This window comes from Pseudorasbora parva, chromosome 18 (genome assembly GCF_024679245.1).
Source record: "Pseudorasbora parva isolate DD20220531a chromosome 18, ASM2467924v1, whole genome shotgun sequence".
NCBI lineage: Eukaryota > Metazoa > Chordata > Actinopteri > Cypriniformes > Gobionidae > Pseudorasbora > Pseudorasbora parva.
Window position 1 is genome coordinate 39,331,746 of NC_090189.1, and position 27,717 is coordinate 39,359,462.

Genomic DNA, 27,717 nt, shown 5'->3' on the forward strand with positions numbered 1-27,717 from the left:
TTACATTTCATCTGATTATGAAAAGTGCAAAGATGCGAGTGGGTCAGAAATGATTCTGATGGTTATATTTAGTTTAATATTAAGTTTTATTTTGTAGACAGCATTTATTTGGTTTTGTTTAAATTGTATCTTAATTTTAATAAAGGTTTCTTCGGCCAATTGCCTGGATTTAATAAATAAGAAGCAAATAGCAGACTATAATCGTGACGTGAAGTTGTGGGAGTGACCGCTTTCATTGCTCATGAACTGGAGCGCGCGTCTCATAAATAAACCCAAACTCAGCAGGCTACATGCCTCACAGACATGAGAAATATGCGTATAGAAAGCTCCACTTTTAAACAAAACGATTCAAAAACGAAAATATTTAGTTAAGCAATGTGCAGACTCAGAGCGTTTCTGTTCAGACTGCTGCGCTCCATCACTGCTCGAGCTGTGAGTTTAACGCGCATTTTTACACTAATCCTGACTTGTGCAACTTTGTAGCCTACACATTTGTTTCTTAGTAGTAGTATTAGTTCCTACTTTGCTAATAATATATATTATTTCTGAATATAGCATAACTTTCTGCCCACCTAATTAGACTGATAAAGTAATGATTAAAAAAACACAAACGCTTGTTCAAGGGCCCGGCCTGACCCAGACCGAGGATAGTGCGGGGAAATCTTGGCGGTTCGGGTCAGGTTCGGGCTCGGGCAGAGAATCTAAACTCTAAGCAGCTCTCATCAGTTGGGCATCAGTGTGACCTCTAACAAAATGTAGTCGCACCAGTAGAAAAAAAGGTCGCAAAATGCAACCATTTGTTCGCAGTCTGGAGCCCTGCCTGTATAAAGTACTATCCGTTATATATGACGGTCTACCACAGATCTTACCAATCATGGTGGTTCCTCCAGCCAGAGCGGCCTTGGTGCCCTGGGCAAAATCATCCACGGTTGTCGTGCCCCTGAAGGGCATCTGTAAGTGGGTGTGGATGTCTATTCCTCCAGGAATCACCATCTTCCCATTGGCCTCAATGGTCTTCACCCCTCCTGGTACTATCAAGTTGTCACCAATTTGCCTTAAAGTTGACAGAACATGGTAATTTAGCAACACTTTCATCACTCTATGAATTAAATGTTATTGAATCGATGAGGAAATGACCATTTCTGAGTTTTTATTGTTCATCAGCTGGAAGAAAATCGTTCTGAAAGTGATTCCGATATGGTTTCTCTGTGCCGTTATCATTACAGCTGTGGTTGTGAACTCTGATATTCTTCAATATTGAGAATGATTTTTAGAACAATATCATTATCTTTATTGTTATCATCTTTGGTGTGAGCAGGCCTTAACCCTTCTTAAGCCCTATTCGGACGCGATTAGATTAACATGGGGACGTGGGGGTGAAGTCATTTTACCTCAGGACGTCTGTAATATTAATGACCAATCGTACGGGATAAGACATCTCAATAAGACTAGCAGAAGTGTGAGGAGTAACTCGCTTTACACACCACAGTATCCTCTGTGTCGTCATGTGTGTGTGACGTTGCTGTTATCACGTGAGCAAACACAACATGAGCACCAGTCTGATATATATATATATATATATATATATGTGTGTGTGTTTTAATAAACAGTTAGGTCCAGTCTAACGCTTCTGATTGGATTGTGTTGGTAATAGACACTTTCCTAGAGCTAAAATAAGTGTTGTGCCTCTAATAAGTGCTTTTGATCTTCTTTTTGCTTTAAATATGCGGAAAATACTGGACGTTTGCCACAGAGTTGTCCCACCACCTACAACACAAACGAATCCTTCAAGCGCCTCCAAGCTCGCAAAATGTCCTTTTTTTACTTTTAAACAGGAAATGACGGCATTTTACCGTACAGTTTTACAGCGGGTCTATTCGAACGGGATTAGTATTACCCAAGGTCATTTTTCCGGACCTTTTTACAGAAGGCAAAAGTCTCTGTGATCTTCCCTGACATTGTCCGTAATGATTATCGAGATGGCACATTCAGACAGGAGGACTAAAATCACAGAGAACCTCTGGTAATAATTACTTTACCCTCACATCCCCATGTTAAACTAATCCAGTCCGAATAAGGCTAAATTCTTAAAAAAACAAACAAAAAAACGTTACTATTTTTAAAAAAAATTATTAATCAATCACATTATCAATATAAGGATAATATAATATACTGCACGAGTCAGTCAGGAATAAGAGTGACAGAGTTCAGCCGCTCTATCTGGAAAGAAAAACTCTGGATTTAGATCCAGTATGGCTGTATCTGAGTGAGTGTGAACGCAGCTTACTTGATGACTCCATCCTCCATATAGATGTCTGCATAGAAGGACTGGTCATCGTTCACAACACGGCCACCTTTAATCAGGAGCCTCTCACTCTGAGGAAACAGAAGACACAAAGAGAGAAAGAGAATGACCATCAGTGTGGAGGGGTGTGCTACAATATTACATTACTCCCTAAAAAAAGACACTATGAGTGACATTACCTTTGCATTACTTTTTCTGACCTAGGCTTGGCTTGTTGTTTTTTTAATTAAAAATACATAAAGTATATTTGTATTATGTATTGCAAATTTGCATAATATTTTGCATTTTCAAAATGTAACACTCTTCTAGACTTCTCTGTAGATTTTTCAGACCATATTAAACATATAATTATCAGTTGAGTTCATATAGTCAAACGATCGTAAACTTCTCCAAACACCATGAAAAACACTGCTTGTATGATACATTTATGTTTAGAAATGTTTTACAAAACAGAATATTTTTGGCAAAGCTGTGGCAAAAACCTCCGTCAGTGACATGTCTGTGTTTTTTACATTCTCACACATATTGGACGTGCCAATGAGGTCCATGTTATAAAACATAAAATATGATACAATGAACATTGAGAAACAAAGACATAGCTTTGTTTAAGCTCATTTAAAGTCGTTAAAACCCTTTTCATCAAATGCAGTCCCGTCTTGAGGTTTGCTGGGTGCTGCGCTGTGCATCCATCACTTCAACTTAAGGTCCAAATCACCAGAGTGACATTTGTCTGAATAATCAGTTCATAAACAGGATGTCACTTCAGAACTCAAAAAACAATGTCAGCTTGAACAGGAAATAGTCTGAGAATTATTTTGTCAAAGAACCATTTTGTGTCCAGAAACCAAGACAGAGAACCAACAAGAATTTTGTTAAAGCTTTAAATCGTGTTAAAGGGTGCCTTAACGCCGCTCAGAGACCCTGTTGTGTTAAGATGATCAGATCATAAGTTTGGTGGATCAGCTCACTATTAGATGAGGGAGACGCGTTCGCGTTTCCAGCTGGTGTTTTAATCTGTCTCTTTTGTCCACTTTCAGTCACTTCTGTCCTGATTTCTTCGAGGGGAGGGTCTATGGGCGGTGTTTTGCAGATCTTTCCATATAACGGATGAAATAAGCTCGCGCAATTTACATATGATCGTGACTGGAGACGAAGGAGTCGAAATGCACCAACTGCAATTTTCTTGTCTGATTCCAAATTTTTTTGTAAATGTGACCTGCCAATACCGATTTTTGCCATTTCCAGTTGACCGCATATTAGGGATGCACGATATTATCGGCAAAACATCGGAATCGGCCGATAAACGCTTAAAATATAAAAATCGGCATCGGCCGATATGAAAACATTATGCCGATATGCCTTGCCGATATGATAACGTGTTGATATGCGCCTGCAATAACTCACGTGTGCAAGGAGTGCTACAGCGATAAGACCATGTCAGCACTGCGGTCATTCTTCAAGTGAAAACAAGAAAATACACTGCATGTAAAGTGATTTATATTGACTGTTTTTAAATGCTGCCTTGAATTTCTGAATGCACGTACAGAAGGACGTGACCGTCAGCAGCAGATTTGCCACGTTTTCACAACAAAACGAGCCCAAAACGAGCCCAATCGCGTCTCCCCACTCTCTAGCGCGTGCGGCAGCCTCCACAGCAGCAGAAGCTCCTCCAGGTCCTAGTGCCCTCCAGCTAGACCGCTATATATTTATACATGTAGTGGGGGCGCTGTTGTTACAGTAATACAATGAAAAGTAGAATACACAAATAAATTGAAGTTACTTCTTGTTCTGAATAAACAAATCAGTAATGATGTCATAAATCAAAAGCATGACACTTGTAAATTAAATACTTTTATATACAGTGTATTAATCTGTAATAAAATTTTACGAAATGGATGATGAAAAATAATAATCCAAGGAGCTCTACAATAATTGTAGAATTAAAAGACAGCATCAGCGGATGTCATGCCACCCCCACTTCATGTGCACAAACGTTAAATCCAAAAATACAATATTAGGGTTACAGCTGCATCTGGGGTGAAAAATTACTGACTTTATTATTGTTATTTTCACAGCTTTTAATATACTCTTATCATAAAAAGAACTTTATTAACATTTATTTATCTTCAACAAGAATCCTTTTAGTAAGGATACCTCAGAAATCTGAAACCAGAATGAAAAAAAATAGTTTTTGCTCAAAATGGTGTTGTTTCCAAACAAAGGGAAAAAATAAACATATATCGGCATCGGTATCGGCATCGGCCAAAATGAGCTGAAAAATATCGGCATATCGGATATCGGCAAAAATCCAATATCGTGCATCCCTACCGCATATACAATGAAAAATCTACTTTTCTGCAATGTTACATTTTATTTTCATAAAAAAACAAGTAAAAGGACAAATAAAATAAGAAAAAAATAAACACATTTCAAACAAAAGCACAAATAAATGCAATAGAATAAAGAGAGATATGAAATAAACACAAATTATTAATTTGTTTACAATAATAGGGCCCAATTAACTGTTTGTCAAATGAAGGGATAAAACATTAATTTATATTTAATCAAATGAAATTGAAAAAAAACTCTTCAAAACAAAGTGCTGCACAACAGAGGTTTACTGTTAAAAATTAAAACATGGAAGAAAGACGTATTTAAACATGGAAGAAAAACGTAAATAATAAAAAATGATTTCCTTAAAAATTAAGTTAATAATTATTGTGTTATTATTACTAATATTATTCTTAGTAGTAGTAGTAGTAGTAGTATTACATTAAAACATACATTATACTGCACAACAGTAATACAATAGTAATATCTTGCTGTCACAAGTTATACCGAACTTTTATTTTGACGGGTTGCTGTGGAGATCTTGAGTGTTTTTGATATGACTGTTTTTCTCAAATTAAATGGTAAAATACTCATGAAGTGACTCAGAGCACTGAGTTGGAGATAAAGTGTCACTTCAAAAGTGTGCTTCAGTGTTCTTCAGTGTGTGTGTGTGTGTGTGTGTGTGTGTGTGTGTGTGTGTGTGTGTGTGTGTGTGTGTGTGTGTGTGTGTGTGTGTGTGTGTGTGTAATTAAACCGTGCGTCTGCGACATTCATTCATTCACACATGTAGGATTCATATTCAAATTTAATAGTTTAATATAATAATGCATTCACATTCATTATTAGCATGATAATGTATTCACAAACACTAGTCCATATCGCAATGTGATTTAATTGTACCTTAAGTGACCTACTTTTATTTTATTCATACAAAATTTGACAAAATTTTGTGGTGTGTTTAATGAGGCACATTCCTCATTAAACAAGCAGTGTTTGACCGGAGCGAAAGGGACGAGCGAGTGAGAGGAGGCGGGTGTGTGTCGCTTCACCATCGGAGAGAATACAGCGAGAACGGGCAGCTGACATTATTGCCTGTGCCATTGGCAACAAAAACCGGCTTGAAATTGGTAAGACATGACACTGGCTGGCCGGTCACCGATCTGGGCCAATCATGTGGAAAATCAACCAATTCCAATCCCTGGCCGCTGGTCGATCTCTAACACAGAGAGCATCAGCTTTAGTTTCTGCTCTGACAAACTCGAGACCAGCCGAACGCTGTGAGTGTGTGTTAGAAATCAGGAATGGAGAGAGAACATTGAGCTCGGGACGTTTCTCATCTTCAAACCAAACTGGGGTCTCCAGCCGAGAGTTTAAATCCCGTCTGGCTAGCGCTCGTCCCATAATGTTTAGCATTAGGTCAGTAGAGGAGAGTAGGGCGTCTTTTAGAGGCTGTTCCAGTGCGTTTGACTAGGGGTGGGCGATATCTCGATATTTTAAATATATCGAGATATTTTTTCAGCTCGATATGGATTTGGACATATCGTATATATCGATATATTGTTTATATTTAATTCTGATTCCGCCACTTCCACTTTGCTTGTTTGCCTTCTCTGTGTTGTGCTCGCGGAGCCTCGCGCGCCTCCCGCCTCTTGCTTTTGTTCCCCCTCCCCTCGCGTGTTGTCTCATTGAACACGGCTGCTTCCACAACCAGGTGAGGATTAGTTATCATGTTGACAAGCGCGCACGTTGTTCAGGACTCAGTTTAGAGACCATGTTTTCCTTCTAACACAACTGCTTGCTAAAATTCATAAAGAAATATTAATGTTCATCATAGTTCAAATCGCACGTTTCACCCACAGTCAGGTGATTGACACTACTGGTGCGAGAAGCGGTCGCAATCATGCCAGTTTATGATCTGTGTCTAACTGATCGCATAGTTTTCGGTTAAAATGGCAAAATGATCGCATATCATTTGAAAACATTTAAAAAGTATTGCAATATCATTACTATTATTATTTTGTCAGCTTTATCACGGGATTATGATGAATAGGTCTATTCACGTTTTAACCAAGAGGGAAAAACGCGACATCCCGGGTGTCCTGAGACACGCGGTGCTCTTCTGTCAGTTGTACTGTATCATATTATCATATAGCCTACCTTCTGACATTCATATTTCATTCTGTAACTGGAAAAGAAGTGAAACTCAGCTCATGTGTAGCCTACATGATCTGCATGATGAGTTTGAATTTTGTCAAACTCATGACAAACATCACTGTTTGAATTTTGATACAAATTTAACAGGAAATGGTGTTATGACAATCAGTTTATTTATATCTCAGTCATGCCCCCATCTTTCTGCAAAATGCTTACTGTTTACTTTAACTGTAAAAAAGGGAGTCTTTGATTCATCTTTTGAAAGCATGAAATAAATGAAAAGAAGGCAATATTATTTATTTTCTTTTACAGTTAAATTATTATTATTTATGTAATCAGGGAGTTTTTTTTTTAAATGTCGCAAAAGCACTTGACTACCTCTTTGCACTTCAATTTAAAAAAAAAAAAAAAATTTGTGGTATTTGGCATATTTGTTTTTGCTGTAGTTTTTAGGGGGTTATTTTTCCTGTAAAGATATCGAGATATATATCGTATATCGAGATATATTTTTTGCTCCATATCGCCCAGCCCTACGTTTGACCACATGAGCGTTTACACTACGAAAGCAATCCAGACCAATGAGTTTCAGCTCACTCTGGAAGTGGACCAAAGTGGACAAGCTCAAAGCGTTTCAGACCCGTTTACAGCTGTATTTAGAAACGTCCACTGTTGATCCGATTGACCAAAATGCATCTTAACACCAGGTGTAAACCGGGCCAGAGAGCTATGATAAAATGTCACATAAAACAGCACTAAAACTATTAATTCATTAACGCTTTACCATGTAAGCCCAGACTGCTAATGGTGAAACAATGGGTGCATGAAGCCCCAGTACCCAATTCATACTAAAAAACCAGTGACAGACATCACTTATAAACAAACTGTTTCCTATGAAAGGCAAACACAAAGAGAAATCTGACATCATTCTGGGACAAGAACCTGAAGAATTACGGCAGGATGCTGACAAAGCAAAGGTCTGAGTGTGTAGAAAGTGTATTCCCAGCAAGGGACAGACAATCCGACGAATGCCAGAGTCCAATCTGAGCCGCGCACACAAACAGGGCTGTCATTTGTTATGTGCGTATGGGGAGCGGGGGAGATGCAGCCAAAGAACGCTGAGCCAAAGGACTTTAAGGCGTGGAGCATTAGCCACGCTTGTGCGGAATAACGGGCTGGGACTGAAGGAAACCTCTCTGAATGCATGCAGAGCTGCAGCCTTGTTGCCTGGTGACCAAAATATTTACCACACGCTCATGAGAGTTTCTTCTTTTCTACCAACACAGCAGTCAAAACACTGCAACTTACTCATCTAGATACATGATGACCAACATCTACACTTCTACATCATACTCATCCACCCTCTCCTATGACTAAGCGGGTCATATAGAGCGTGCACCAGTCACAGTTCTGTCTAAGATTGTAACGATAGTCAATAATTTGGGGCCGGGTTCAATCCTATACTATAAATCACTATTGCATGCAATCACTAAATGAGTAAAGTTTGTTGGGACAAACTTTGATGTTGGCTTGACAACGCTGTATGAAAGTTTAAAATGTTAATTAAGCTTTAAATTTAGCGAAGTAAAAAGAGAAATGTGTTGCTAGCATTTATTGTGAGCACGAATTAGCATGTTTGACCACATTGCCAGCATGATTTAGAACACTTTGCTTACATGAATAAGCATTTTGCTAGCATGAAGCAGCACGTTTTAACATGATGTTAAAAATGAATTATCATGTTGCTAACATTTTAGCACATTTTTAGCATTAATCAGCATGTTGCTACCATTTGCCATTTGTCTAGCATGTTTTAACACACTGTTAACTTGAATTAGCATGTTGCTTGCATGTTTTAGCATTATACTAGCATATATAACTAGCATTTAAACTGTTTTGCTAACATGAATAAGCATTTTGCTAGCATGAAGCAGCACGTTTTAACATGATGTTAAAAATGAATTATCATGTTGCTAACATTTTAGCACATTTTTAGCATTAATTAGCATGTTGCTACCATTTGCCATTTGTCTAGCATGTTTTAACACACTGTTAACTTGAATTAGCATGTTGCTTGCATGTTTTAGCATTATACTAGCATATATAACTAGCATTTAAAATGTTTTGCTAACATGAATAAGCATTTTGCTAGCATGAAGTAGCATGTTTTAACACGTTGTTAAACATGAATGATCGTGTTGCTAACATTTTAGCACATTTTTTAGCATTAATCAGCATGCTGCTACCATTTGGCATTTGTCTAGCATGTTTTATCACACTGTTAACTTGAATTAGCATGTTGCTTGCATGTTTTAGCATTATACTAGCATGATTTAACATTTTTTGCTAACATGAATTAGTATTTTGCTAGCATGAAGTAGCAGGTTTTAACACATTGTTAAACATTTTTAAGAATTGCCATGTTACTATGATTTTAACACGTTTAACATTAATTAACATTTTGCTAGCATTATTTGTCATTTGTCTAACATGTTTTAACATACTGTTAACATGAATTAGCATGTTGCATGTTTTAACATTCTAATATGATTTAATACTTTTTGCTAACATGAATTAGTATTTTGCTAGCATAAGTTTTAGGTTTTAACACATTGCTAACAATAATTATTATATTGTTAACATGTTTTGACACATTGTTAGCATTAATTAGCTTGTTGCTAGCAAGATTTAGCATTTTGATAACATCTTGTTAACATTATTTATCATGTTGTTATGTTTTATCACATTGATTTAGCACTCTTCTAGCCTGTTGAAAGCACATTTACCATATTGCTAACTTGTTTTAACATTGTTAACATTAATTAGCAGGTTTTACCACATTTATAAACATGAATCATGTATCACGTTGCTAACATTTTAACACACTGTTAAAATAAATTTGCATGTTCCTAACGTGTTTTAGTACACTGCTAGCATAAATTAGAATGTTGTGAACATGTTTTAACACGTTAGCATGCATGTAAGCATAAATTAATATATTTTAAAATATTATATATATATAGATATATATATATATATATAGATATATATATATATTATTATATATATATTATTATTATTAATGTCTTTCTGAGATGAGAAAAGGGAAACGAGTAAGTTTGGCAAAAAAACGAAAAAAGAAGGTGGATTCGAACTCGGGTCGATATACAGCTCTGATTTCTCAATGTTAAGTGGTCTCTTTAATTTTTTTCTAGAGCTGTATACGTAAAAACGTTCTGTCATGCGTTGTACACTTACACTTTCACTATTGTTGATAATCCAGCATCTTCCGTAATTTAGTCTGGCCCAATCGGACGTCAGTGGGCGGAGTTAGTGTAAACAGCCTCTGCCAACAAGGCACTTACTGTAAATAGACACTTTATTTATATAAATATTATTAAAAATGTGGACATTTAACTATCCCATTTTATGCGAAAACACGTTGGTTGTGTAGACAAATATGATTATTAATATGTTGTGCAATTTTGGAAGAATTCCCCCAACCACCTAGCCTGACAAGCCAGACCCACATCAAGATGTTTGGTCTGGAAACTCTCCATTGACAGCTCAATCCGAGGGGCGGATAAACGGTTGTCTTTCAAACTCCCCCTGCACGCGATAGGATACGGTACACAACCAACCAGAGCAACGGAGGTGAAGCGGAGCTTGTTGACAGATTAAACATTCGCCTAAGATTAAACATATCTTCCCTTTTTAAGAATGACTTCAGTGCTGTTCTTTGTTCTTTTCTCAGAGAAAAGCTTAACTCCAAGTCTTCCAGTCGCGGTCAAAGCGGATTCGAAAGACCGCCGCCGTTCGCCAGTTTCTGTGTTTACTAGAAGCACGCAAACGCAACTCGGCTGTCATTATGGCCCCGCCCACCGACTCTATACACGATGTGATTGGCCCGGCAAAAGTTTGGCGTTTACAGCTCAGAAGGGTATTGAGAGTTGCTAGACGACACTCGCGGGCAGATTAAATTTGCTGCCGCTAGGGTGCGTCTAGATTTCTAGGCTACCAACCACCCGCATGCAAAAATTTTGTGGTTTAACAAATAAGATTCTGTTTGGTGCCCATAACAGCTTTTTCCATTGGAGAGTAACATCTGGAATATTACACTACCATGTTTGTTTGTTTGTTTGTTTGTTTCAGGCATGTGCCATATTAATATGGTATTCTTTTGAATTTCATGTAAATATAATTGTATACTAATATAGTAATCGCATAGCACCATGGTATATTAAAAGTTGGGATGAAACATTTCTTCCCTGTTGTGATGTATTCGAGTGAAACTCAAACAAAATGGTGTGGCTTGATTTTGTAGATTAAAAACTGATTGGATGGTTGTGGTTTGCTATTGGTTGATCTTGTAAATAACAGTAAACATGTCATCAGAGAAGAGAAGTCACCGCAAAGGGGAAGGGGATGTGATTTTGATTAATGATTCTTCTTTAAATTAATTTCCCGAAAATACAGCAGGGTTTGGTAACTCTGCTTATAGAAAATGAAGAACAAAGAATGCACATCAGGTGAGTTTTAATCCTTTAGGTTTTTAATAAATCTATGAAGCCGCTGTAAACGGTATCGTTATACATTAGGCTAATGGCTATATTACAATGCTGGTTTACTTTGTTGTGAATGACAAAGCCTGACAATGTCACTGCTAAACACCGTTATATTCAGCTACAGACGTTGCATCCATCGATTCCGCCATATTTCTCACTGTACGCCCCAAACTCGTACAGATCGGGGCTTAAAGAAAATCCCAAACTTCCCACTGGTATTTACGACTTCATGGTGGCATTCGTGTGCGTTCAACTCGTAAATACGATCTTCAAGACATGTCTTGAACGCACGATCAGACACACGTTTAGGATCGCGCATTAGCATTAGCTTTTTCCAGATTGAAAAATGCAAGTATTTTTATTATGATTTGAGCGTTTAGAAACTAAGTTTATGAGGCAGTTGTTGTCAGATTTCACATGTTCATTGGTGATTTCAAACATAAAATTTAATCGTAAGCTTGGCAAACAGTTTTGGAGAATTTGATGTTTCCCATTTCAGAGAGATAGGAGCTGCACTTGCATGCCCGAGAGGCGTTTCAAAGGTGGCCGCCAAGTGATATGACTCGTCTTAAAGGTGCTGTATGTAAGAATGACAGCTAATGGTTGAAATTGGTACTGCAAGCCAGTACTCCTCCTCAGACTCGATGCTCACGCGGGTTGCCAGTTTGAGGACACGCAACAGGAGCGAGCGCAGTTGTGCCGAGGCTTTTAAGGTTGGGTTTAATCTGCGATCTCTGACCCAGCTTTGCTGGCTTCCGTGGCTGCAATACACTGTTTAGGCCAACTGGCAACCCGGGGTGTTGAAATACTATTGGGTAAACTAGCAGTTTCGCACAAGCCAATATGAAAACAGACATTCTGACACTGAACGCATATTTCAGAGCATGGGTGTCGGAACCATTGAACGTCGGACAGGACCCACCCACTGTTTGCGACTAATGATACTGCATGATACCCACTCACTTTTATCTTCTCCAATTCAGCACATCTGTTTATCTAGCCCTAACCGATAATAAACCCTTATTATTAAAGGGTTATATTCGAATGATCCTCGCTATGATGAATGTAATCTGACTCCTGCTGCGTTTGTGCCGTGACGCTCACTCGGCTCACTCACAATATATTGAACAGACACGTGCAGTTTTTAAAATGGTGGTTGCATGCGATTTCCCTTCTTTAACTTTAGTTAGTGTGTAATGTTGCTGCTTGAGCATAAACAGTATCTGCAAAGTTAAAGCGCTGAAAGTTCAATGCAAACGGAAATATTGTCTTTTAAAGTTATGGCAGTTTATTGCCTACAAAAACGGCCGGTTTGGACAACAACGAGCTTCTTCCTGGGTTGGTGACATCATAAACCCTTGCTATTAACATAAACACTCCCCCAGATGACTTCTGCCTGTAATGGAAAGGGGCATGGCCTTTCCGGCAACCTGTGCTTGGCACTTCAGCCAATAAAAATACAGGAAACTACATTTGGCCATCTAACCAATCTAAGACCATTGGGTTTTTCAGAGGGATGGGCTTCATAGAAGCAGGAAGCAGACGAGCCGTTCAAATGACAGAGGAGACGGCGGTGTGGAATAAAGGGAGAATAGAAGAAAAATACGGCGTTACCGAAGTATTAAGACATATTATACTGCGCCCCATAAACACAACCAAGCCTAGAAAAAACACGGAACCAACCCTTTAATGGTGTTCTCTAACTGATCTAAATGAACAACGGTAGGGGCGGTGCTGCGGTGGGAAAGTGATCCAATGAAACAGTAGCAGTGACTTTGGGCGTGGCCTCTTAGGGCAGCAAAGCAAGTGCATTCTGGGAATTGTTGTCTTTCATCCACATGAGCCAAAAATACATGTCCTGTCCTTTCTCAGTCTAGAAGGCAACAAGTTAAAAATATTTCACATTTCTAAAACATTAATGACCCAGTTTAAATACACATTATTCTTACCAGCGCTGAAGTACCCCTTTAAACACGTTAGACACTTTATTTCCACATTTCTAATATTTTCTTAATTTTTTATTGAATGCCTTTCCTATCTGATATGTGATGGGCAAAGGTAAAGGAGCAAGTTAAGGCAAAGGGCAGATTTGAACCTCCAGTCGATTTGCATCAAAACTACCTACCGTGCATCTTACCCCTACACTATTGCCACTCGAAATGATTCACTGATTTCCGTTGTTTTGAGACTTTTAGTAAACAAGGCGGTATATTTTTACTTTAAGTAAATGGCATCTAGTCCAGTAAAAAAAATTCTGAGAGAACCCACCCACATTTTTTTAGCATTGTTTTTTTCCGGGGGGAAAAAAATGAGCATGTGAACTTAGCATGTTTCCTAAAACATATTATGTTATTTGTATGCTTTAGTACAGTCAAAAACTTACAGTAACAGCACCTTTAAAGGAATTTGCTACTAGTCACCCTGAAAAAGGAGCTTGCCAGAGTATTCCATGACATTTCTCTGAGTGAAACGCTTCTCAGAAAAGAACAAATGTAGGGCGGGGCTTGATTTTGTCCATCCTTTGCTAACTGCTGTGCTCTTCATATGAAAAATTCACCTCATTCGCATATGTAGTAGGTTCTTTAACAAAAAACACAAGGTGCACATTTCTGCTTTTAAACCCTCTGGTACACTTGCCTCATTGATGTATAACTTCGTGTCTGTAAACGCGATTTTAGATAGAAACGAAATGGTAGCCTGTGGTAACAGACAGAGCGCATTGAGCATTCAGACAGTTGTGCAGGCCTGATGCTAATGTGCAGAGATAGATCGGTGTTTTGGGGTAGGTCACTGCTCCACAATAATATTGATGTGTAGAGCATCTGACAGTCCGAGGAAGAGAAAACCACACCTCAGCTCTCTCGGGCAGCAGAAAGGCTTGGTAACACTGCTCATCTGCTTATATTTCACATTCTCGGCGTATTTTCAGAATAAAGCACGAATTAAGTACTAAATGTCGTGTGACGCTGGCGTGTGTGTGTGTGTGTGCGTGTGTGTGGACTGCGCAGTCGGACAGCATCAGCACCATGAGGCAGAAGATCTCTGAGACAAAGAACATCACTGCAAGAACACCACATTTGATGATTAAAATTACTATAATCTCTCTCCAACACACATGCAAACGCACTCAACCTGTAAAAACCTCTCTTTGAATCACGCGTTTGAGGCTATCATTGCTAATAGTATAGTCTCAGTTATGGGCGTGATTTTCTTGCTGCAGTGCTCAAGCCAACATTATTCCTTATTTCTACAATATCCAAGATTACATACACAACCACACTGGGATTTCATGCTTCATAATTATTTAAAACGTCAGTCACTTTAATGAACTCTTAAATCATGATTCCTGACATTTATAAGACACGTCCCAATTCCTCAATCTCAGCTTAACTATACAATCTTGACACGCCTGCAGCCTGGCATTTAATCCTGCTTTTGCTAAACGTGAAGATAAAAAACACAATATGCTTTTAAAAAAAATATGAATATGAATGCATCAACTTACAGTGATCTTTGGGATATTCTTTTTGCCTTGGTAAGACATGATTTGCTCTCGGTTGATGCAGATGTCTTTATTCTGTTCTTTTCTGATGTTGGTGGTTGCGCACACTGGTCTTGATTGTCTGCTTTGCTGGGCTCCTCCCTCCATGTCCCACCGGGTGTCGTGTGTGAGTTCAACCACCAGGAGGCGTCAGCATCAGTGTTAAAAAGCACGACTCATTCATTCGAATCGGTTCTTTCGAACACTGAACCGGTTCAAAAAGTGATTTATCGTTTCTTTTACGACATGACGGTTACCAGGAAGTACTGTTTGTGATTTTCAAGCTCAAATTATTATAGGTTATTTGAATTTCTTTGGCTTTAGTAAAGACCACCTCTTATAAAACATTGATACACTCGTTTTGGGGGTTTTTGCAGCTGAAAAGTTAAAAACACAGCGAACGGGCTTAGTTTAGTATTAATCAAACAGTTGTTCCTCAAACAAATATTAATAGCAGTAATTATAACGTGTCACTCGCGTACAACCAAATACGCCGCAATATAAATGCGAACCGAAAGAATCGACTCAAAAGAATCATTTGTTAATGATTCGGATAGCCTTTGTCTGCTTGGAAACTAGTTTTTATGATTTCTCTCAACCGTGGAAACACATACCTATGATAAATGATTCCTTACAATTAAGATCAATTAACAAAATAATTGGTCTAATTTGCCAATCCTTGTGAAAAGGAAGTAGGCCTGCATTTTAGCATATTTTTGTAAATGAGTACGCTAATAATAGGCTGCCTAAATCTTATAAGAATATACTGAAACGTGGATTTAATGTTTTCAGACACTTAATTGCATGTAATCTCCAATTAAATGGAAATATATTATATTAAATGCAATTAGTTGAACTTTAGAGTTTCTGACATTTGTAAGTAGAGCTTAAAGGCGCAATATGTACGATTTTTTAGGATTAAAATATCCAAAAACCACTAGAACAGTGAAACACCAAAGAAGCTTTCTGATGTGTTTTATTGGACAGGTGAGCAACTGTTTGGACCAATGATGGACAGAAAGAAGCGGAAGCGGCAGAATAAAAGCTCTGTCAAATCAGGGCATCATCAAGCCACGCCTTCGTTTTAAATAAGCGACCTCTAGCAGTGAAAAATTACATATTGTGCCTTTAGGTACATGTGTATTCGTAATTTTATTATTACATCTGTAGTTTTTGAAATATGGTTAAAGTGTAATGCCAAATGTACTGACAACATACTACTATACTTTATGGCCTTTATATTTACACTTGTATGTTATGTATTTAAATATATTTCTAATTACACATTTGTAATAATGTAATTTTAATTATACATGTAAAATATATTTACTGGAGATTTAATAACACACTACAGTGTAAAAAATATTACAAGGGCTGAATCTGAAATCTGCCCCTATATATCCTCATTATTTGAAGTGACAGCTATTTGCGGTGGTGTCCATAACCATACTGGACGCTATTGAGCACACTCATTCAATCCCATAATGCACCGCAATAACGAGAGTACAGCTGGTGTACACACAACGTCTGTCCGACTTCACACACTCGTTTTCATTCACGCCTTCAAGTGAACTGTATTAGTGGACTAACGTAGGGAATAGTAAATGAATAGTTAATTTTTAATTTAAGATTTAAATTACAAAACAAGTACACATTCAATACAATTAAACACTTATTTTTCAGATGGAAAGTTATTTAAATAGTTATCAGACAAATATAAACTTCTCTATGAATTAGTTAGCTTGCTTTACTGTCTTTAAGACCGGATGTTGTTTCAGTGCCTCAGATGCAGGGAGAGAATGATGTGTCTCAGTCATTAAAGTGCATCTCCACCAGTGGGCAAAGACTCTCATTATCAAGGAGTAGACGGGCGGTCTCACAGTGATGTGAACAAAAGAGGAGTGTGAGGAGAGGAGAACAGCTGCTGAGCCCCGCCCTGCACATGAGGCTCTTTTGTCTATGCAGACCCAACACCCCCCACTCCACCCCCCACCCCCACCCCTCTCTCTCACACACACACACACACACACACACACACACAGACACACACACACACTCTCACACAGACACACACACACACACATACACTCTCTCACACACACACACACACTCACAAAGACACATACACATTACACTCACACAGACACACACACTCACACACACAGAGAGAGACACACACACAGACACACTCTCACATAGACACACATACATACACATTACTCACACAAACACATCACACACACACACACACACAGACGCACACACACAGACACACACACTCACACAGAGAGAGAGAGAGAGAGAGAGAGAGAGAGAGAGAGAGAGAGAGACATACAGACAGAGACACACACACTCACAGACACACACACTCACACACACAGAAGAAAAATACTCACATAGACACACAGACACTCGCACAGACAGACATACTCACATAGACACACAGACACACACACACAGAGACACACACCCGCACGCGCACACAGACACACACACACAAACAGACAGACACACACACACACTCACACACAGAGAGACACTCACATAGACACACACACACACACACACAGAAAGAGAGAGAGAGAGAGAGAGAGAGAGAGAGAGAGAGAGAGAGAGAGAGAGAGAGAGAGAGAGAGAGAGAGACATATAGACAGAGACACACACAGACACTCACACACACACACACAGAAAGACATACTCACATAGACACACACACACTCACACACACACACACACAGACATACTCACATACACACACACACTCGCACACAGAGAGATAGAGAGAGACATACAGGCACACACACTCAGACACACATACATACACATTACACACACTCACACAGACACACACACAGTCACACACACACACACACACACACACACACACACACACACACACATTTCTACTGAATTTGCCTCATGCTATACAGATCAGCTAAGTTTATTAGATCATGTTGACAGTCGTTTATGTCCATGCTCTCTTCAGCACAATTACTTCCTTCTGATAGATCAATGAATAATATTACAATCACAATAGAGATACAAAATAATAATAATAATAATGATGACTAGCAAAGCCTTCCTAATCCAGATCTGTGTAGTGCAGTGGGATTCAGAAAGATGAAGTAGAAATAAACCACAACGGTTTGACAACAGCTGTAATCTAAATATTGCACATCTACAGTATACGATGCATAATGCCACAGTACAGTACATGCACACTATACACACTATACAGCCAAACCCTTAACAATACCAATAAAAAGGGACGAGTAAACATGGCTTTATCATTCTTTGACCAGTTGAGTCAGCAATAATGCCTTTCCACTAGATGGCGATGATGATTTCTGTCTGAGCAATCAATTTCAGAACAAACGCTGCATATGACAAGCCTTTGGAGAATATTTTCTTTATACTCTGTCACATTCTAACATTACTATAATGAAACACCACATATTTTACATTAAGATTATTATTTTTTCGGGTGTAAAAAAATGTGACACTTAATTAGTGAAATTATTATAAACTGACAGATTCAAAAAAATATTGGACCATAACCCTCCCAATAAATACATACACATAAAAAAAACAAATTGTAAACAATACTAAATGTGGCTGCGCAGGAATTGGATTATGTGAGCAAATTATTTAATACATTTAAATTGTCTCAAAAAGGAGCAGCTGCTTCCTGCAGGACAGCTCATCATGAAAGAGCTGATTCTCCTGCTGTAAGATTCTGCCAACGTCCTATTAAATCAGACCCACATCTAATGAGAGGCTACAGCAAACACCACCTGACATCAATGAGTGTGTCATGTGATTCAATATCTTCACAAAGCACACAACAACAACAAAAAAAAAATCAAATTTCAACAGTTCAGTGAAATGAGGTGCTTAACCTTCAGAATGTTTCTGTATGTTGAATGAACTCAGGCATCGATCAGATAATATTGTGTTGGTCCCTTTTTCGCTGCCAAAACAGCCCTGACCCGTCAAGCCATTGACTCCACTAGATCCCTGAAGGTGCGCTGTAATATCTGGCACTAAGATATAAGCAGCACATCCTTTAAGTCCTGTAAGTTGTGAGGTGAGGCCTCTATGGATCGGACATGTTTGTTCAGCTCATCCCACAGATGATCGATTGGATTGAGATCGGGGGAATTTGGAGGCAAAGTCAAAACCTCAAAGTCAAAACCTCAAACTTATTGTTGAGCTCCTCAAACCATTCCTGAAGCATTTGTGCATTGTGTCAGGAGCATTATCCTGCTGGAAGAGCCACAGCCACCAGAATACCGTTTCCATGAAAGGCTGAACATGGTCTCAGCAATGCTTAGGTAGGTGGAGTGTGTCAAAGTAACATCCACATGGATGGAGGACCCAAGGTTTCCCAGCAGAACATTGCCCAAAGCATCACACTGCCTCCGCCGGCTCGCCTTCTTCCCATAGTGCATCCTGGGGCCATGTGTTCCCCAGGTAAGCCACACACACACACGGCCATCCACGTGATGTAAAAGAAAACCTGATTCCTCAGACCAGCCCACCTTCTTCCATTGCTCTGTGGTCCAGTTCTGTTGGTGCTTTCGGCGGGGTCAGGGGTCAGCATGGACACCCTGACTGGTCAGCGGCTATGCCGCCCCATACGCAACAAACTGAGATGCTCTGTGTATTCTGACAGCTTTCTATCAGAACCAGCATTAACTTCTTGAGCAGTTTGAGCTCCAGTAGCTCGTCTGTTTGATTGGACCACATGGGCCAGCCTTCGCTCCCCACGTGCATCAATGAGCCTTGGCCGCCCATGACCCTGTGGCCGGTTCTCCACTGTTCCTCTTGGAGCACTTTTGATAGATACTGACCACTGCAGACCGGGAACAGCCCACAAGAGCTGCAGTTTTGGAGATGCTCTGACCCAGTTGTCTAGCCGTCACAATTTGGCCCTTGTCAAACTCACTCAAATCCTTACGCTTGCCCCTTTTTCCTGCTTCTAACACATCAACAATTATTTTATTTTATTTTTTGGGGTGTAAAATCTTTCACTTGGGTGTCAGAACCTAATAGAATGTTACACTATTTTTTTACATTTTGTACTATGAAGTAATTATCAAATCAAAATATTATGCAAAGATATGCCATAGATGTTTTCTGTTTTTGGACACAATGGATGTCAATTTTGTGAAGAACAACTAGAACTCTCTTTAACAAAAAAAAAAACAACAACTTAAGAGTTATATATTAGAGTATGACCTCCATAGGCCTCACCAATATAAATTTTCAGTCAGTAGATTTTCTGTTGCAAACAGTGCTATTGCCAACTTTAACCTCCACATACACATTTCATCTAGATCTACAAAACAGTTTAACATGATACAGAGCAGAACAGAAGAAAAGTATAATTTATCTATATTTTAATTGTGTAGCGGACCCCGTCCGAATGATGGCCAGACTTTACTGATGTTTCATGGAGTTTATTGAAACCGTTTATCTCCAAAAAATCACCGTAAGAGCTGAACAAAAAGCAAAGAAGTGCGCATTAACACCTCGTACATAAACTCTCTCTCCATAGCATTACCATTAACATAATACAGCAAAATACTAATTACAAATGACAATAAACAAGCACATACACACCTTATGCCTTTTCGGGGGGGTGCTAAACAAACTGTAAACTTTAAATCTACTTAAACCCACTGAATGATGAACCAATGAATCCCGTGCTCTCACTCTCTTTTCTGTGGCGCACCGTAGACTGCTCCACCCGTCATAATAAAAGTCCTTACTTATTAAGGCATAAAAGGCAGACCTTAAGCCTATTTAAACATACAAAAATGTACACAAAACAAATTATAAAATACATCACAATGTAGTCTGTTACACTCCCACTAAATTATCAATGTTTTTCAAACATGCATAATTTTCATTTAAATACTAACTCTTGTGTATGTAAAGTCCTTTTAAAGATTTGTTTACTCAGCTTCTAATAATAAGACCAACTTCTGAGCTGGTCTCTCTACCTTAGAGACCTTGTTTACTCGTCCTCCTTTCTTGTTTAGCTTTTTGTCACCAAGTGCTATTGTGACTTTCCTTACAAGTCCATCTTGGCTGGTAACAGTGTCTATGATCCGTCCTAGTCTCCACTCATTTCTTGGAAGGGTCTCATCCGTATCCATGACCACATCACCAATTTGAAAGTTCCTTTTTGGAGCATGCCAGCATTGTCTAGTAGCTATGTTGTGTAGATACTCTTTTTTCCATCTACTCCAAAACTGTTCAGTAAGATACTGTACCCGTCTCCATCTCTTTTTCCCATAGACGTCTTCTCTTATGAACTTTCCAGGTGGTGGTAGGGCTGTAGTGGCTTTCATGGTGATCAGATGATTCGGTGTGAGTGGTTCTAAGCTCTTGGGATCGTTCAGGTTGTCCACTGAAAGGGGGCGACTGTTGACTATTGCCATGGCTTCATAAAACAAAGTGCGCAGTGAAGCATCATTGAGCCTGCCTGATGAGAGGGAGACTGTAGCATTAAGAACACTCCTTACAGTTTTGATTTGGCGCTCCCATACACCACCTGCATGACTGGAATGAGGGGCATTCATAACAAAATCACACTGCTTATCAGCAAGAAACGCGGTGAGCCTTTCGGGATCAAGCTGCTGTAATGCGGAGTTCAGTTCGTTCTTTGCGCCCACAAAATTGGTACCTTGGTCGCATCTGATCTGTCGTACTGTACCTCGAATAGCAATAAAGCATCGTAAACTGTTGATGAACGCATCTGTCGACATATCTTCTAACATTTCTATGTGAATGGCTCTTGAACAAAAGCAAGTTAGAAGCAGGCCATACCTTTTGTGCTGTTTTCTTCCTTCTTTAGTCATGAAAGGACCAAAGCAATCCATACCGCAATACACAAACGGTGGGGAAGGCTCTACGCGTTCTGTGGGGAGATCACTCATCCGCTGGCCTTCAACAGATTTTCTCAGCCTTCTACACGTTACGCAGGTGCGAATGTAAGATGTGACCGCTCTGTTGATTCCAGGTATCCAATAGCCACAAGATCTGATGTCATTGATTGTGAAACCCTTTCCTTGATGCTTTACACTTTCATGACTGTGTGCAATTATCAACTTTGTCACATGGTGATCTTTAGGAAGGATCAATGGATGTTTGAAGGAGTGAATGCATGATGAGTGGCTTAATCTTCCTCCCACCTTGATCATACCATCCGTATCTATGAAGGCATCCAGGTGATGAAGTTTATTATAACCTGGCAGTTGTTTTCCTTGACTCAGGACCTCCATTTCTTTCTGATATCCTTGCTTTTGCACTCCTTTTAGAATCAAGCATTTTGCATCCTCTTGTTCACTTACAGAAGCCGGGGAATTAGTTTTATCTTTCCTAATCCGTCTCAGAAGGCGTGCAATGGCTTTGACAGCATTAGACCAAGATGAGAACTTAGACAAATGGTCTACGAGATCTTTACTTTCAGTGGTTTCTGTTTGAAATGTCTGCACTTTCCTTACTTCTGGATCTCCTACTGGAAGTTCCGGTACAACATTTGAAATCGCCATTTCTTTCTTCCACAGAAATGAGGGACCCGAGAACCAGTTGGATGAGAGCAACTCATTTATCGTTCTTCCTCTTGAAGCATTGTCTGCTGGGTTCTCATCCGTTGGGACGTACAGCCATTGCTTGGGTGCTGTGCTTTGGTGTATTTTTTGGACTCTATTGGCTACAAATGTATGAAAGCGGCGGGCATCATTATTTATGTAACCCAAGACCACCTTTGAGTCAGTCCAAAAAAATTCATTGGCATTGGTGAGGTCAAGCTCTTCTCTGAGCAAATTGCTCATTTGGACTGATACCACAGCTGCTGTCAATTCTAATCTCGGTATCGTAGTAATCTTTACAGGAGTGACCCGGGCTTTGCCAATGAGGAAAGTACAATGAATCTCATCCTTCTCATTCATCATTCTCAGGTAAGAACACTGACCATAACCACAGGTGCTTGCATCAGAGAAATGATGTATTTCTGTTTTCACGATCTTACCAAATTCAGCAGGTGCGTAACATCGTGGTATGTTCACCCTTTCCAGATTGATGAAGTCATTCTGCCATCTCTCCCACAGGGGGCTAAGTGCAGGGGAAAGTGGATCATCCCAGCCTGTACCCTGTCGACACATCTCTTGAAGGATCCTCTTACCATTGAGAACATAGGGAGCTACAAAGCCCAAAGGATCATATATGGAGGCAACAGTTGACAATATGCCACGACGTGTTGTGGGTTGACCACTTAGTGGAATATGGAATTTGAAGCTATCACTCTGTATGTTCCAATGAATTCCCAGAGCTCTCTCAATTGGCATGTCATTGAAGGTAAGATCTTTTGTTTCAAAGTTTATAGCACGTTCTGATGCTGGTATGCTTTGCAGAACCGCGTTGTCATTTGATATAAACTTGTGAAGTCGAAGACCGCCTTTTGCACACAGCTCCCGTGTCTCTTTTGCCAGCTGAATGGCGATTTCCACTGTCTCTACACTTGCGACTCCATCGTCCACGTAAAAGTCTCTTGCGATGAATTGAGCAGCTAATGAGTGAGATTGGCTATGCTCACTGGCTAGATATCGTAGTCCATAGTTTGCGCAACCAGGCGAAGACACTGCACCGAAAAGATGCACTTTCATTCGGTAATCTTGAAGCGCTGAATTTGTGTCTCCGTCTTTCCACCATAAGAAGCGCAGGTAATCACGGTCATTTTCTTGGACATGAAACTGGTGGAACATTTTTTCAATGTCACATATTATAGCTATTGGATGCCTTCTGAACCTCACAAGGACTCCGGTGAGATTGTTTATCATGTCTGGTCCTGTTAACAAATGTTCATTGAGACTTGTGCCTTTGAATTTCGCAGAACAATCGAAAACAACCCGTAGTTTGTCTGGCTTTTTTGGATGGTAGATGCCATGGTGAGGTATGTACCACTTTTCACCATCAGTTCCATCATCATTCACTGTTTCTACATCACCTCTCTCAATGATGTCATTCATGTAAGTAATGTAGTCCGTCTTGTATTTCTCGTTTTTACAGAACTTCTTGTTCAAATGATGAAGTCTGACCTTGGCAAGCTCTCTGTTGTCAGGCAAGTATGGCCGTTGTTTGAACGGAAGAGGCATTTCATAATGTCCTTGAACATCTTTCTTTATGCCTTCTTTGAGTTTGTCTAGGAACATGATATCCTCTTGAGAGATGGTCTTGTCACCTGATGTGATATCCTTAAAGTCCGACTCAAGTACCCGAATAACATCCACAGGTGTAAAAGCTGGTATCTCCTTTGTGACTATTCTGTGACAAAGACTGACTGCTGTTGAGTCTTTGAAGCCTGGTGTGGAGCAGCCCACGATACTCCATCCTAAGTCAGTTAGAATAGCATATGGTTCATCCTCTTTACCTAATATGACTTGCCTGGGAGCTAGCACTCTGGGGCAGTTGTAGCCGATCAGTAAGCCAACTTCGCAGCTGAGAAGAGGTGACATTTCATCTGTGATTACCTTCAAATGACTCCAGTTCTTTGCCGTTTCCTGTGTTGGTATGTGATCACGATTGACTGGAATACACTCCTTGGTGTATACTGGAGGAAGATTGATATGTACTGAGGAATTGTACCCTCTCACACGAAGATTAGATACTCTTTTACTTTTAATAATCATATTGTCTCCCATCATGGTGGTAAGTTTGAGCTTTATTGGTTGAGTGTCCATTTGTAGTACCTTACTAATTTCTTCATCAATGAAAGTCGTGTCACTCTGAGTGTCCAACAAAGCATAGACAAGCTGTTCATTGGATGGATTTTTCACAGACGACACCCAAACAGGTACAATCATAGATGTAATGGTTGAATGACCTTCGCTTGTGATATTAAGTGACATGGCATCCGTTACTTCACTCTCATGTGCACGTTCACAGCTTACCGTTGGTAGTTTTCTGTTTCCATCATAGTTGTAATCATGAAGACATGTTGGATGTCTCAATTTGCATACATCACATGTGTGGCGACGGCGACATTCCTTAGCAAAGTGACCTGGTTTCATGCACCCATAACAGAGTTTATTGTCTTTGACATAGGACCTTCTGTCTTTCAGAGACTTCTCCATGAATTTTGGGCACTTGCAAAGTGGATGATTGGCATCTTGACACAACATGCATGACACTTTTAACTGTCGGTTAACTGTCGGTTTATCACTGTTTACGGTTGTTTGAGTTTTGAAGACAATTGCCTTGTTTCTTTTGGTTTCCTTTGAGATCCTTCTCTCCTGAGGTGATTCATGTGAATGAAGAGCATGTAAAGAAGTGATAGGATTACACACTATTTCTGCTTCTGTTGACATGAACTTTACAAATTCTTGAAAGCTAGGAAATTCCTTGCCGTCCATAAGTGATGTTGTGACCTGGCGGTTCCACCTGGAGGCTGCCCAGTCAGGAAGTTTCTGTACCAGCTTTTGGTTCTCCTCACAGTCGTTTAATATTTCCAAGCCTTTAACATGAGGTATGGCTTGCAGGCAGGCATTTAAGAAGTCTGAAAATGTCCTCAGACCTTCTGCATCTTTGGACTGTATTCTCGGCCACTTTGACAGCTTTTCCCGGAATGCTCTCTGAATGACGAAGGGCTGGCCGTATCTTTGGTTAAGCTTGTTCCAAGCGTCTTTGTACGCTTCTTCATCATTTCGATAAAAGGTGCCTTCAAGATATTTGTGTGCTGAGCCACTCACATACTTTTTCAAATAATAGAGTTTTTCCGCTGCTGAGATACCCTTTCTATCTATAAGTGACATAAATGAAGCTTTCCAGTCCACAAACTGAATGGCGTCTCCATTGAACACTGTAGGCTCAGGAATGGGTAACCTGTTGATGGCAATGCTGTCCTGAACTGCTTGAGCAAGGTGATACACTTCGCTGAGAGGTGCTAACTGGACAACATCGTGTTGCTGAGGTGTCGTAGAAGAGATTTCGTTTCTCTGACTTTCATGTTCATTCTGTATTGACTGACTCTTTGTTTCTTGCTTTATTCCTTCATCGTATGATTTTACTCGGGCCCGAGCAACCTCTACATCCTTTTCTATCTGCAGCCGTTCTAATTCAAATCTTTGTGATTCTAGCTCTTTTCTGAGCTGCTCTTCCATTGTTCTTACTTTTTCCTTTTGTCGTCTTTCTGTTTGCATCATCTTGTATTCAGCCTCTTTCGCAGCCAGCTCTGCCGCAGCATCTGCTCGTTTGCTTGCTGTACAAGAAGATACAGAACGGCTGCCCAAGCTTGCTTGTGAAGCACTGGAACCATATATGGAGTGAGCGTAGCTATGAGCTAAAAGTTCATGAAGACGACTTCTTTCCTGTTCTGCATCAAAGTCGCCATCTACTGTTGATAGCCTTTCCAGCACAATTTTGACAATGTCATTGGTCACGGCTTCGCATGCATCAATTTTACGCCTTAAATCAGCAGCGGGTGTGATATGTTCCCTTATTTCACTGAAGATTTTAGTAATATAGTTCTTTTTATCTTCCAGCGAGTCAGCAATTTCAGCAAGCTGCTTATCAGATATGTCTGACTTCAAATCATGTCTTGCTTTACGAGCATCTAATTTCCATTGTTCATACAAAGTGCTTAACTTCTTTTCTTTCTTACTGCACTCATCTTTCTGGTAAGCAAGCATTTTCTCCGTAGGAATATGTGAACGTTCTGAACGTCGAGGGAGCCCTGCTCTGTCTTGTTCATGACACAAAAGTTCAGATGAATCTTTACTATTAACTGCTCCTTTTCCATCCTTTACACCTTCTATCTGAAGCAGGTTTACAGATTCTTGATCTTCAGTATCAAATTCCATAGTGAACTCACGTTTATGGCGTTTCAGCTCCGTAGACCATCACGCTGATTCAACGTGCTGCAATCCGTTAACGATCGTCACGTTGCCACCAACCACATGCAGCGGGGATCAGAATCAGCGAAGGTGAAGCTCTTACTGTAGCGGACCCCGTCCGAATGATGGCCAGACTTTACTGATGTTTCATGGAGTTTATTGAAACCGTTTATCTCCAAAAAATCACCGTAAGAGCTGAACAAAAAGCAAAGAAGTGCGCATTAACACCTCGTACATAAACTCTCTCTCCATAGCATTACCATTAACATAATACAGCAAAATACTAATTACAAATGACAATAAACAAGCACATACACACCTTATGCCTTTTCGGGGGGGTGCTAAACAAACTGTAAACTTTAAATCTACTTAAACCCACTGAATGATGAACCAATGAATCCCGTGCTCTCACTCTCTTTTCTGTGGCGCACCGTAGACTGCTCCACCCGTCATAATAAAAGTCCTTACTTATTAAGGCATAAAAGGCAGACCTTAAGCCTATTTAAACATACAAAAATGTACACAAAACAAATTATAAAATACATCACAATGTAGTCTGTTACAAATTGTATGCAGACAGACAGACAGACAGACAGATAGATAGATAGATAGATAGATAGATAGATAGATAGATAGATAGATAGATAGATAGATAGATAGATAGATAGATAGATAGATAGATAGATAGATAGATAGATAGATAGATAGATAGATAGATAGATAGATAGATAGATAGATAGATAGATAGATACCTTCTCGAGGTCTTGGGCAGCTTCCTTCTCAAACGCATTCTTGATCAGTGCGGTGTCTGTAAGCTCGCGGGCGCTGTGTGAAGGTGGAAAGTTGGTCTCGTGCTTTGAAGGCTTCAGCTCTTCTCTGTTTGTGACTCTTGGGCTTCTGGAGTTTCGCTGACCGACACTAAGA

General features: G+C 39.6%; 2 protein-coding genes across 2 annotated transcripts in view; both read right to left on the reverse strand.

Annotated features, from left to right (window-relative positions):
• dpysl3 (dihydropyrimidinase like 3) overlaps positions 1–15,006 on the reverse strand; it is a 48,696-nt gene extending 33,690 nt beyond the window's left edge. The window contains exons 1-3 of the mRNA XM_067423576.1: positions 14,858–15,006; positions 2,288–2,376; positions 870–1,054 (exon numbers count right to left, since the gene is read on the reverse strand). Coding sequence (XP_067279677.1) covers positions 870–1,054; positions 2,288–2,376; positions 14,858–15,001 — 418 coding nt within the window. The 5' untranslated portion in view covers positions 15,002–15,006. The remainder of the gene's footprint in view (positions 1–869; positions 1,055–2,287; positions 2,377–14,857) is intronic.
• A 5,302-nt stretch (positions 15,007–20,308) lies between these two features.
• Positions 20,309–27,250, reverse strand: LOC137046382 (uncharacterized). The gene is made up of 2 exons (XM_067423574.1): positions 27,113–27,250; positions 20,309–26,988 (listed from the first exon to the last, which is right to left on the reverse strand). Exon 2 carries the CDS (start codon positions 26,758–26,760, stop codon positions 20,854–20,856), a length of 5,907 nt encoding a protein of 1,968 aa, XP_067279675.1. The 5' UTR covers positions 26,761–26,988; positions 27,113–27,250; the 3' UTR covers positions 20,309–20,853.
• Positions 27,251–27,717: the final 467 nt, after the last annotated feature.

What these genes read in the sequence shown, in the direction of transcription:
- LOC137046382 (XM_067423574.1), bottom strand. Translation starts at nt 26,760, where the DNA reads ATGGAATTTGATACTGAAGATCAAGAATCTGTAAACCTGCTTCAGATA.